The sequence below is a fragment of the Phyllostomus hastatus genome, unplaced genomic scaffold (assembly GCF_019186645.2).
Source record: "Phyllostomus hastatus isolate PE091 unplaced genomic scaffold, TTU_PhHast_1.1 phas_contig_38, whole genome shotgun sequence".
In the NCBI taxonomy this organism is placed as follows: Eukaryota; Metazoa; Chordata; class Mammalia; order Chiroptera; family Phyllostomidae; genus Phyllostomus; species Phyllostomus hastatus.
Window position 1 is genome coordinate 21,737,152 of NW_025333869.1, and position 12,078 is coordinate 21,749,229.

Consider the following 12,078-nt stretch of genomic DNA (forward strand, 5'->3'; position numbering starts at 1 on the left):
CTCTGCAAGCTACCTCAAGGAGAACTCAGAGGCTCTCCTCAACAGGGTGTAGCTGGCATGGGAAAGGGAAAATCTTTTTGTCCGAGGTTGTCCTATGCCCTGCAAAACATTTAGAATCCCTGGCCTCGCCTACTAAATACTAGTAGGACCCCCTATTTCCATCCTTGTGACTAAACTTTGTGGCTGAGAATCTGGAGGGGCAGCTAATAGAAAGTCTCAAAGAGTTAAGTTCACCAGTCCTCTGCCCTCCTCCCCCCGCAATCACCAGTGCTTCCAAAGCCACTGCGATAACACAGAAGGCAGCATTGTCCACATGCACAATGATGGCCTCAGGATAGATAGCAGGGCAGAGGGAGAAGATGGAACAGTGAGGCCCAAGATTCTGGGGGAGCAAAATGGGTAAAAAAGAAAATAAAAGGTAGTACTAAAAAGTCTAGGAATTTCTTACCATTGTGGCAAACACTGTAGGAAATATGGAGACAATGTTTAAGACAGCACTTTCTAAAACGCAATTCGAGTTACAGGAATCATCACCTAAGAGAAAACTGAACCTCATTATGTCCCTTTAGACCAGAGGTCCTCAACCTGCCTGCTGCAGACCCAGTACCAGTCCAGGCCTGTTAGGGATGGGGCCACATGGCAGGAGGTGAGCTTGAATGCAATGTGCTTGAGTCATCCCGAATCCATCCCCCTCCCCCGCAGCCTCGGTCTGTGGGAAAACTGTCTTCCATGAAACCAGTCCCTGATGCCAAAAAAGTTGGGGACTGCTGCCTTAGACAACTCTCTCCCATTGTCCACCCCTCCCCCTGCTCAGTCTTACCCACAGTGACTCAATAGCCCATTTTCTCTGGCCAAAAGGTGGAAATCCAGGAAAGCAGACATTTTGGGAGGAGGGAAGGTGCTATATAAACCTGCTCTTTTAGTGATCTTTCCTTTTTCCTCCCTCAAACTGTTTTTGGTAGTTCTAGTCATGGAAGACACCCCAGAAAGTGTTGTAAGTACGGGAAATCAAAGTGCTGCTACCAAGACATTAAATATTACCTGCCAAGTCATTTTCCACATCACCTTTCTATCGTATGCTCTCTATTAGCAGCTGGAGACACTAGAATTGACAATGATATTCTTGGAACAAAAAAAAAGATGCTTTTCACAACATTGCCCAGCTTACAAAGAACAGGATTTCCAAAACACATGTACCCTTGCCTACTTGGAATTTATTGATGCCCTAGAACTATTTTGAAAATTGACCAAAACAGTTTATCTTTCTAAAGCCTATATTTTCTACCATCTTTCTCAGTGTCTACTGACATGAGCACTGTTACCACCCCAAGTCCAATATCAGCATGCTCCCCAAGTAAGACCAATGCATTTGGATTTTGAAAGCAAGGCCCCTGACTGCAAAGAAACTAATTGATGAGGACCCAGTGCCAACAGAAAATGCCCTTTAATCTGTTCTCCTGAGAGTCTGGATGAGGAATTCTCTTTCACCCATTTCCAGTGTAACAAATGTATGTTCCTAGCTGGCAGAGATGCAAAGTATATATGATATGAGTGGGTTTAGCTTATGGAACCACAGAGGCATTTAGAGAACAAATATTTATATTGGTTAGTATGTGCTAGGTTATGCTGCATTAACAAATATTCTAAAATCTTGTAACACAGATTTATTTCTATTTTACAATCTGTGTCCAACATAAATCAGCAAAGAATTCTGCTCATTTATGTCAGAACCCAAGACTGATGATTATAACAGGTAGAAGAAAAAGTTGCAAATTGTGCACCAGCTGTTTAAGTTTCTGTGCACTGGTCACACCAAAAGGTGCAGAGATGTGCAAACACACTGTGTGTTGAAGAGGAGGAAATTCTGAATGTCTGTGAGGAACCCCAATATAACCTGAGATGGTCTCTGTGGAAGATCAAACCTGGGCTTTTAGCCCCACTAGCTCCGTGTTTAAGCTGTTGTCATAGCTATGCTTATTGAAGACCTATTGTATGCCAGGTAATCTGTTATGCACATCACACACAGTTATACTCAACACTTTTGCAATTAGGTTAGGGCCAGCTAATCACTGGTGAGTTACATAAACAGGACTTCAAGCTAGGGTGGTCTGACCCCAAAGCCTTGGTTCCTTCTAATTCCAATGCCCATTTTCCCAACTGATGAGCAAGTTAACAGACCAAGTTTTATGTAGCAGTTCATAACAAAAAGAAATGTTGGTGTGTCTTGTCCTTGAAGCTGTGGTAGTATACCACATGTCTGCCTCGCTGCCTGGGGGAGAGGACAAAGCCACCATCTCTTCATTGGAGGTGCCCAAACTCCCCAGTCCTTCACTTCCATCCTGGCCAAAGCCTAGGAAGCTACAAGTAAATTCCCACCTAAGAAATTTTCTCCTAAGCAATTTCCCCAATCAGTGCAGTTATCAGAGTGATGCTAGATAAGATGTGACTGCAAATAATTTAAATTTTAAAATGTAAGCTTCCTGTTGCCATAGATCAATGAAACCCTCTCAATTTTATGGCCATATTGCCATAGGCATATTTTTCATTGTTTGCCTTGGGAGCCCTGCTTTGGCCTCTGTTCAACAAGCTCAGCAGGCAACTCACTCAAGCCACTCAAGGCCCTTGGAGGGGAGGAATGGTGCCATCATGGAGAACTCTGCCCTTTCCCAGTCAGGGGAGAAGGAAAACCGAAGGTGGAACGACTCATTAACAAGCTCCCTTTGCCTTGAGCAGATCAAGGAACCAGCACAGGCTAAAATTTAGGATCTCTTTATAGATCGTCAAAATAAAATACGAAAATATGAAAACCTCAAAAACAAGCTCAAGAAAGAACTTAGGACAATGAATATTTAAATATTCTTGGTACAGAAAAGGGTATAACCTCTCCTGAGGGCAATCTGACATGTGTCTCAAAGTCCTCTGACAATTCTGTCTCTAGGACAACGTCCCTAACAACTAATCAGAGACATATTCATCATTCAGTATTACAAGGCTATTTATAATCAAGATATTTATAACAGTAAAAAAATCTGGGAACAATCTAAATATCCAACACTAAGAAATAAAAAACCATTAAAACTGTAATGCAGTATTTATTGAGGTGGAAAAATACTTCAATACAATGTAAGCATCATTTTTAAGATATTTGGTATTAATAAAGAAAATAAAATGTTAACGATGGGGATTTCTGGGTTGTAAGACTATCAGTGATTTGACAAATGTTTTTTCATACCTTTCTGAATTGTTCTTATAAGAAAAAATTAAGTCAAATCTAAGTTACAATTTCATGGAGATGGAGATGTTGGACTCATGATCATTAATGCATTCAAGTTCAAAGGGCAACCTGAGAACTCCCTGCCCCTGCCCCCAAGAGTTTTGTCCAGGATGAAGGAAATCTGGGATGAAAGAGTGGAAGAGAGAATTATTTAAGTCTTTTATTAAAGGAACCAGAAATTTTATTCAGACCTATTTTCTTGCTTCCTTTTCCAATTTATGACCTCACAGGGCACATTCTAGTCCCAAGGATTTTCACTCCCCGGGACAGAGTCACAAAAACAGTACAGCCTGAATTTCCATGACCTTCTGCATGGAGATGTAGCCAGTTTAATATTGGACAACCCAAAAGAAGGCGAGGAGGACTCACAATAGTTTCTCACTCAGAAAGAAGACTGAAGTGGAATGGGAAGAAAAAATATATAGCAACTTAAAAGTTCAGAACTTATAAATCCATAACCACTCTTCTCTCCAGCACAAACAGGTGGCCATAGGGAGAATCAGCAGAACCATCACTTTCATAAATGAGATTAGTAATAATGATGGTGTATGGCCATGAATTAATAGTAAGACAACAGAGAAGGATGTTCCTAATGTGAGTGGTTGACTGAAGCCTGGTACCTCCCTTTTAACTCACATCTTGACAAGAAGTAATACAAATGTGATCACATACGAGGAAATTCACATGTTAGCATGTGTACAGAGTATCTCTGGAAGACTACAAAAAAGTGAGCAGTGCAGAGGAGAACTGGGAGGCTATAGGACGTAAGTGCAAAGAAGACATTGTGTTCACTATTTTAGACCTGCCATGTGCATATTATTAACAACTCAAAAAATGAATAAATAGAATTTGCCTGAAAACAAACTGTGGCCTAAAATATAAACAGACTGTGGCTGATATTACAATCTATAGAAAGAGCAAAATTTGTATTGGGGTATCATTCTGTTTAAGGCAATACCCTGACATGACTCTGGATATGAAAAGGAAACCTACAGAGATGTTCTAAAAGGGTCGGGGGTGGGGGGGTCTTTATGTAAGAAAGTGAGAAGAACTTTGTATTTCTGAGGACAGTTCCAGGAAGAGGATAAGTGACATGGAAAGGAGATAGAGGGGCTGGGAGAGAGAGGCACCTGGTCACATGCAGGAAGCCTGACTGTAAGGAGAGGCATGGCCAGGGGTAGCCCAAAGATCTCCAGGAACAGTGCTATCCCAAACTTGTGTGTTGCAATTACCACCTTGCCCCTCCCAGTACACTTCCAACTGTCAGTAGAAGTCTGTAATACATAGTAATGTTGTGTTGGGCTTTGGAGAAAGAAAAGGAGTGTCCCAAGTGGGGCCAAACAAGCTGCCAGGAGGGAGAACAGAAGACCACAGAGCAAAGACATGGTTAGAGCAGGAAACTATGGTGAACCTGGGTGCAGGGCAAACTGACCAGGACTTCCGTGGAAACAGTAGGCAGGCAGGGAGGTGCCTCTGGAGAAACATTCCACTAAATGCAGGATGGGCATTCACAATATTTCATGTGGAGATGATGATCCCTGCAGCCTTGTGGGCTTGAATCATCTGTTGCCTGTCCCCTTACTAGGAAGGTAAGTTTATGATCTTCTCTTTTTTCCTCCATATTCTCTCCCTACTTCCAATTTTTTTAAAAGAAGAATTAGCTAAGCGTCTCAAACATCGTTAATTGTGAACCAGCTGAAGGCAAAGATAGACACCAGTGTCTGAAAACACTCAAATCTTCCTCCAACACCCAAGAAAAATAGTGCTGCCTCCTTTCATTGCCCAGTTAGGTAAATAAGACAGTCAAAGATGATCCAGTCCCAATCATACCCATATCGTCAAGTCAGGATTGCTCTACTCCATTCTGGTCTGCAACTCCCTCCAGCTCAACCAAGTCCTAATGTAAACCTTTCCCAAATCTTAGACCTGGCTCTTCCTTTGCTCATATCTGCCCCAAGCCAGCCAGGACTCAGTGTGCAGATCACGCACTGACCACAACATGGACTAGAAGAAACTCCTGACCAGATGTGATCATTCTTCAACCTCACCACTATGGAAATATCTCTCCTCTAAAAAAAAATTAAAATTAAAATCATAACTCCTCTCCCTCTCACTTAATTTTCCTGCCTCCAGGACCCATCATTTTCTCTGATAAACCCTTGTAGATCCAGCCCCACAGAGCCAAGAGCCCCTTCTCACTACCAACCCCACTCACCACATACACACTACCCCTCCCAGGGCCCAGCCCTTTCTCTGCCAAAGGAAGGCAGGGCCTCTGGGTGTGACAAAGACATCTGTTTCCTCAGACTTGACAGCCCAGTCCCATGATCTGGGCCTGCTGACGTACTCCCTCATGAGGCCCTGCCTCCCCAAACCCACATCCGGCCTCTCACCAGCAAGGCGGCCACAGCCTGAGCCCCTAGAGGCCAGTTACACAGAAAGAACTCCTACCACTGCCCCACAAAAGAGCCCTTTGCCTCAGTCCATGCTGGGGAGCTATTTAAAACACACACATGTCTAAGGCATGGTCCAGTCCAGATTACGTACTCCATCCCATCCTTGGACATTGGGACCAAAAACCATTCTTAATTTCTTAACAGTCAGCATTTGTTTGTTTGGCACCCTCTCATCACTATGCATTACTTTGCAACTTTTCAGTTTCCACATCTTCCCACAAGTCCAGGAGAGAACACCCACAGTACCCACTCTTTACATCACCGTCTGGATGCCCCTTCCCTGGAGAAGAGGCCTTGTAGCACGGCCACGTGCTCCTGAGCACTGTCCAAAGATGCTCTGCTGGTTCAGCTGAACCTTAAATCCCCTCTACCTACTGGTGCCTTAATGCCCTGAGTTTTGCCCATTTTCTCTCAAACTCTTAATTCCCAAACTCTTAATTCCTGACCCAGAAGTCTGGAGAAAAAAGACTCCAAGGTATAGAAGGGGGAAAGTGCCAGAGCCCTGGGGTGGGATTTAGGCTCCTATCTCTCCTTTCACCCCAAGGGAGTTGGGTCCATTCAGGAGATAGCACAGTTCACAAGAGGACACTTAGAGGAAAAGCCCAGCATGGGGCCAGCTGCCTAGGAAAAACCATCACCCTGACCCCTGCTCCTTGAGCCCACTGATATCCTCTTTCCAAGCATCTCCTACTTCCTGCCCCCAAACCAGGCTTAATTCAAAACCTTTTAAGAAGAAATTAAATAACTGTCTGTATTTTCCATTGGAATAACATACAAGATCACACTTACCTTTTGCCAAGACTAGAACAGTTGTTCAAGTTTTCCCTCCTACCCACCCCATGCCAATTGTGTTTGAATTACTTTGAAATACCATCTGGGAGAAATCATAAATATTTAAGGTTCCAATTCATAAAAAGGCAGAGAGAAAACACACACATATACCTTACCTGTGATTTGGCAAATCTTTGGGAAATGAGGATGTCCAGAAGAGCATTCCTAAATGCCTCCAAAACATTCTTGCTGATTCCATCTCATTCCTCCCCCCTCCCTTCCCCCAAGAGTATTCTAACTTGTCTGCATGGGTATCAGTGAGAAAGGAAAAGAACAAAGTGAAATTCTCCTAGGAACTTATGGATGGCGCTCATGTTCCCTGCTTCTTCAGTGGCATGATTAGGCTAGCCAAAAGAATCATTCCATTGGGTGTGGGTCCATGCATCTCACATCCCTGCACCCTAGGCAGAGCTAGAGCAGGTGGCTTCTACCTGCAAGCTGTTACCAGAGGCACTGGGCCTCCCAGGCCTGGTCTGCATCTTGTGAAGGTTACATACCTCAGAAGGTTAAAACTCAGATCGAGCCTCTTCGCAAAATGTCCATAGTCCCTGCCGAGGTGTTCTGGAATTTCTCTGCAGTTCTGGCCTATGTAGGACACCTGGAAATTAAATGGAACAGAAAATGTGGCAAATGGAAATCGCCCAGCTGCTCGCAGCCCTGAGTCATTGATCTGGTAATTGCTTCCGCAACTTTAAAGGCAAGCTCCTCATACACACATACACACACACACACACACACACACACACAAATACCATATTTGTGGCTGTTTTTCTGATCAGATCAGCTTTGGGGGCTTCAGGACTCTGCCAACAGCTCCCCCTTTCCTGTACACTTAGCATGATGAAGACTAATCCTAGCACAATGGAAACTGTACTAAAATTGGCTGGATTCAGATGTCCAAAAACAAACAAACAAAAAACAGTCAGAGCATGGTGATATAATCTCAGCAATATCACCCTCTCATTCAGGGGCCTTTCCAACAGCGGCCCCTCTGGCTCTCCTCCTCCTCCACTGTCCCCTGCCTTTCCCAAATACCCTGTTACGCACATCACCTCATAAAGACACAGCAGATGCACTTACTAGCATTCAACCTGCAGGGTACTGAACAAATAGGTTTGGACAAGAAAACCTTCTCAGACCGCCAATCCCATCTTATTACCACTGTGTGTTAAATGTCTGCCTCAGTCTGAACAAAGCTTATTCAAAGGCAACAGGACAACAACTAGTGGCCAGGGCTTCCAAGTTTCCCTCCTGCAAGGAGCCTTGTGCAATCAACACCACTCTACTTGCAGAGCTGTTCCCTTAGGCATTATTTTACTTATGTTATTATTAATCTAGTGTATGTCCAACTATTAAGAGGATGAATGAAAATTTAATCCCAAAACTTCTGACTTGACAAGGTCAAAGGGCTTTCTCATTGCTACAATCACCAAGTGTTTGAAACCCATTTTTACAGACAGCACCCCATGGGCAGGGTTGGCAACTCATTCCAAAATTCATTAAACAAGTGGGTTCGAGTTGGCTAGTGGGTCATGATACATGATACTTCCCTGCAGGACTCTACCCTGAATTTCCAGGTAGAAATTCAGGCCCATCACACAGCTACAGCCTTGATCCTCTCCCATCCCTGCCACCCACAAATCCACATTCTTCTGTGCATACAGACAAGGATGTCTTGGAATGAGTAAAAGACTCCCCAAGGTGTTATGATTCCTAATGGGAAACAAGAAAATGGTGGCCATCTCAGATATTACGTTTAACCATATGAATAACTACTATTCAATCATTTTAAAACTACAAAAACAGCACTTTCATATAACTCAACCTAATATAAATCACACTTCACCCTAGCACCCTCAATGATTCAAGTCATCTCTCAACCCTCTCTTATCTAATGGGGACAAACTTCTGACAATACAATATCCTGTATCCACTGTCCTTCAGTAACTTCATTCCTGGAGGAGAAAAAGTAGGGCAAAGGAACAGAAAAATAGCTAACTCCAATGAAATAATTTTGACTCAGGAAGATACAGGCTAATAAAGACTCTAAGTTCAAAGTAGCAAGTTCTCCCCTCTCTGCCTAGTACTCATCTTTCTTCAGAACCACTTGTATAGTAAATTAAATTCTGCTTCCAAGCCAAGATGGAAATCATACACCAAGGAGAGACTAGGGATATAAAGCTCAATCTAGGGACTTCAGTTTCCCTCAGGATGTCCACTCAGAATATCCACAGGATATTCAGTTTCCCCTATCATGTTCTACATGGTAAGTCCACTTTGACCACCCAGGTCCATGGTGCTCACCACAAAACCCCTGCTTTTCATGCTGGCATGTACCACCATCATGTACATATCATCATCATTCAAGAGCTCTGATACATACAACAGAGAAGCTGAGTTTTAGATGTAGCAACCAAGCTCTTTCCTCATAGACCCACCAGGGACTAAATCTATAGGGACCTAGTTTTTCAAAACCCCTCGTGTTTATGCGGGACAACTAGGACTCCAGAGGCCTGCCCAACGTAATAAGCTTCTCATCGACAGAGCCCAGATCATGGCCTGCATAGGGAATAAGGACTGCCAACTTGAGGGCATGGAGTTCTTACAAATCCACATGTGGATTTTCCTGATTGACAAATGCCAGTGGCACATCTATCATATATGTTGGCTTCAAATTGATTCTTCTTCTTTTTTTAAATTTATTTTTAGAGAGGGAAGAGAGGGAGATAGAGAGAAACATCAATGTGTGGTTCCTGGGGGCCATGGCCTGCAACCCAGGCATGTGCCCTGACTGGGAATTGAACATGTGACACTTTGGTTCACAGCCCGTGCTCAATCCACTGAGCTATGCCAGCCAGGGCCAAATTGATTCTTCTTAACTGAAAGATCAAGAGCTACATCATGTGGAAGGCACCAGAAAAGTGTCAGACACTAGGAAAGGAGACGAATATTTGCTCCCCTTTTTCTTCAGTAAGATTCCCCTTCAGAGGAAATTAGCAGCACTAAGGAGAACTATCACTACAAAGCATTCAAATCATTCACAACATGCCTGACAAGACTTTCATCGTGTTTTATTATGTGGTCTCAAAGAGCACAACATCCCAAGAAAACTAAACAAAGCACAACTTGTTCCCATTCCACAGAGACAAAGACCAAGTCTCCAAAACCTAATAGGAAAATCAACTTGACAAGCCATTTGCATATTTGGACCACCTACATAGTAACCTGGGAGCTTTTAGAGATGATTTTAGAGTGAAAACAACCAACCAACCATGTCGAAGTGTTCCTAGCCAGGCTTAAAAACAGCAGCCACTGCCAGGCACTACAACCAACGCTCATAAGAAGAGACCTCAGCAGAAGACACGACTTCTCAGGATGTCATGAAGCTTCTTGGAGCACACAGCCACCTAATGTAAGACACGAAGCCAGAAGAACCAGACCAAAAAGTGTTAGCTTCTTCAGCAAACAAGAGAAGGGATGTAGAGATTAATCTTAAACAGCACAGAAGAGCACATCTAAAATGAGAAGTCATTCTATTAAGTCAATTACCTTGATATACACTAAACTGAGGAACAAAGTTTTATACTTTTTAACTTAACCTACCTTATATAATCTGTACCCCAAGACTTCTACCTTGTGTGAAGTGAGAGCATGAAGGGACACTATCATCAGGGGAATTAAAACATATCAAGTTAAAGACCTCTACAGAGAGAAATACAAGAGAGAAAAATAAAATTGTCTTGGAGGATTTCTACACATACACACACCCAACCCAACCCTGCTAAAGGGTTGCAGAAAATTACTAAACTGTAGCACACCAAGGGTCTCTTTTTGCAGTTGGGACAGTCCAACTCCCAAGACATTTCTAGAGATGGTGGATTTGTCCATAATCACACAGAGAAGATTTTATGATACTTGGCCCCAGCCAGGGGTAAGGGATCCTTGATTTTAAATTTTTAGTACTGGTCCCTCCATGTTGTCACAAATGGTAGGATTTCATTCTTTTTTTAATTGCCAAGAAATATGCCATTGTATATATGTACCACTGTTTTTATATCCATTCAGCTATTGATGGATACTTGGGTTGCTTCCATGTTGTGGCTATTGTAAATAACACTACAATGCATATATCTTTTCAAATTAATGTTTTGGGTTTCTTCAGATATGTACCCAGAAGTGGAATTGCTGGGTCATAAGATAGTTTCATTTTTAACTTTTTGAGGAACTTCCATAGCTTTTTCCACAGCAGTTGCACCAACTTCAATCCCCACCAACATTTGTGACAACTTGGATGAACCCCTAGAGGGTATTATGCTAAGTGAAAAAGTCAGAGAAAGACAAATACCATATGATTTCTCCTATATGTGGAATCTAAAGAACAAAATAAATGAATAAACAAAACAGAAACAGACTCACAGATGCAGAGAACAAAGTGAGGGTTACCAGAGGTGCAGGGGGTTAGGAGAATGGGTGAGAAAGGTGAAGGGATTAAGAAGTAAAAACTGGTAGTCACAGGGATGCAAAGTTCAGCCTAGGTAATACAGTCAATAATATTGTAACAACTACGTTATAGTGTCAGGTGGGTGCTTGAATTATCAGTGGGGGCTGGATCTCTTTGTAAATTATATAATTATCTAACCACTATGCTGTACACCTGAAACTAATATAAAATATGGAATGTCAACTATAATTGAAACACAAAATTTTTAAGAAATAATGAACTACTAGCAGCTCTGCCAGAGTAGAAACAGCCCTGGGTACAAGTTTGTCTTTAGGCTGCTACTTACTAGTTGTATTACCTTGGATGGGCCACAGTCTTATGGACTGTGTTTCTTCTGTAAACTAGTCAAACACCAACTGCCCCCAGCATTCATTAAATGCCCACCACCTGGCTATTATCTAGTCAACACTCATGAGACAGCTCCATGAGTCACATATTACCCTCATTTGTACTTATATAAGAGGAATGAGATAACATCTTTGAAACACATAGCATGGTCCTCAGCACCTAGTGACCACTGGACAAAGTGCATTAGACCAATATTACTACAGAAGGGATTTGTTATTCTGATGTCTGTTGGGCACAAAATTTCAATGCCCAGATTCCAAGTTTGCATTTATATCTACCACTAAATTGCTGCCACTACTTTAATTGTCATAAGCTAGAGGGAAAAGAAGATTGAGAACTTTATACTGAATATAAATGATGCATTCAAGCCAACAGAATGTCCAGTGAAGTCAGATCCATGTTGAATGAAAGGTTTTACAGAGAAAGTGGAGGGAGAACTATATCTCCAAGCATTTGATATTGAGGCCCGTAGAAGCCTCATTAAATTATTTTAATTTTATTGGTGTTGATGGGTTTTTTTATTCTTAAACCATCCCTTTATTTGAAGTTTATAGAACTTAAATATGAGCTTAGAAAAAGTTATATCTGGTTTTATATGTATATATTTAAGCAATGTTGTAATAAAAACAATATTAACCCTATAGGCTCATGGCAAGCCCCATGAATGA

At 42.3% G+C, this 12,078-nt stretch overlaps 1 protein-coding gene across 2 annotated transcripts in view; it reads right to left on the bottom strand.

The window, feature by feature from the left end:
- The window catches only part of LRMDA (leucine rich melanocyte differentiation associated), a 1,077,770-nt gene that overhangs the window by 1,048,156 nt on the left and 17,536 nt on the right, over positions 1 to 12,078 (bottom strand). For both annotated transcript variants that reach the window (XM_045842270.1, XM_045842271.1), the window contains one exon: positions 7,059 to 7,159. In XM_045842270.1, coding sequence (XP_045698226.1) covers positions 7,059 to 7,159 — 101 coding nt within the window. The remainder of the gene's footprint in view (positions 1 to 7,058; positions 7,160 to 12,078) is intronic.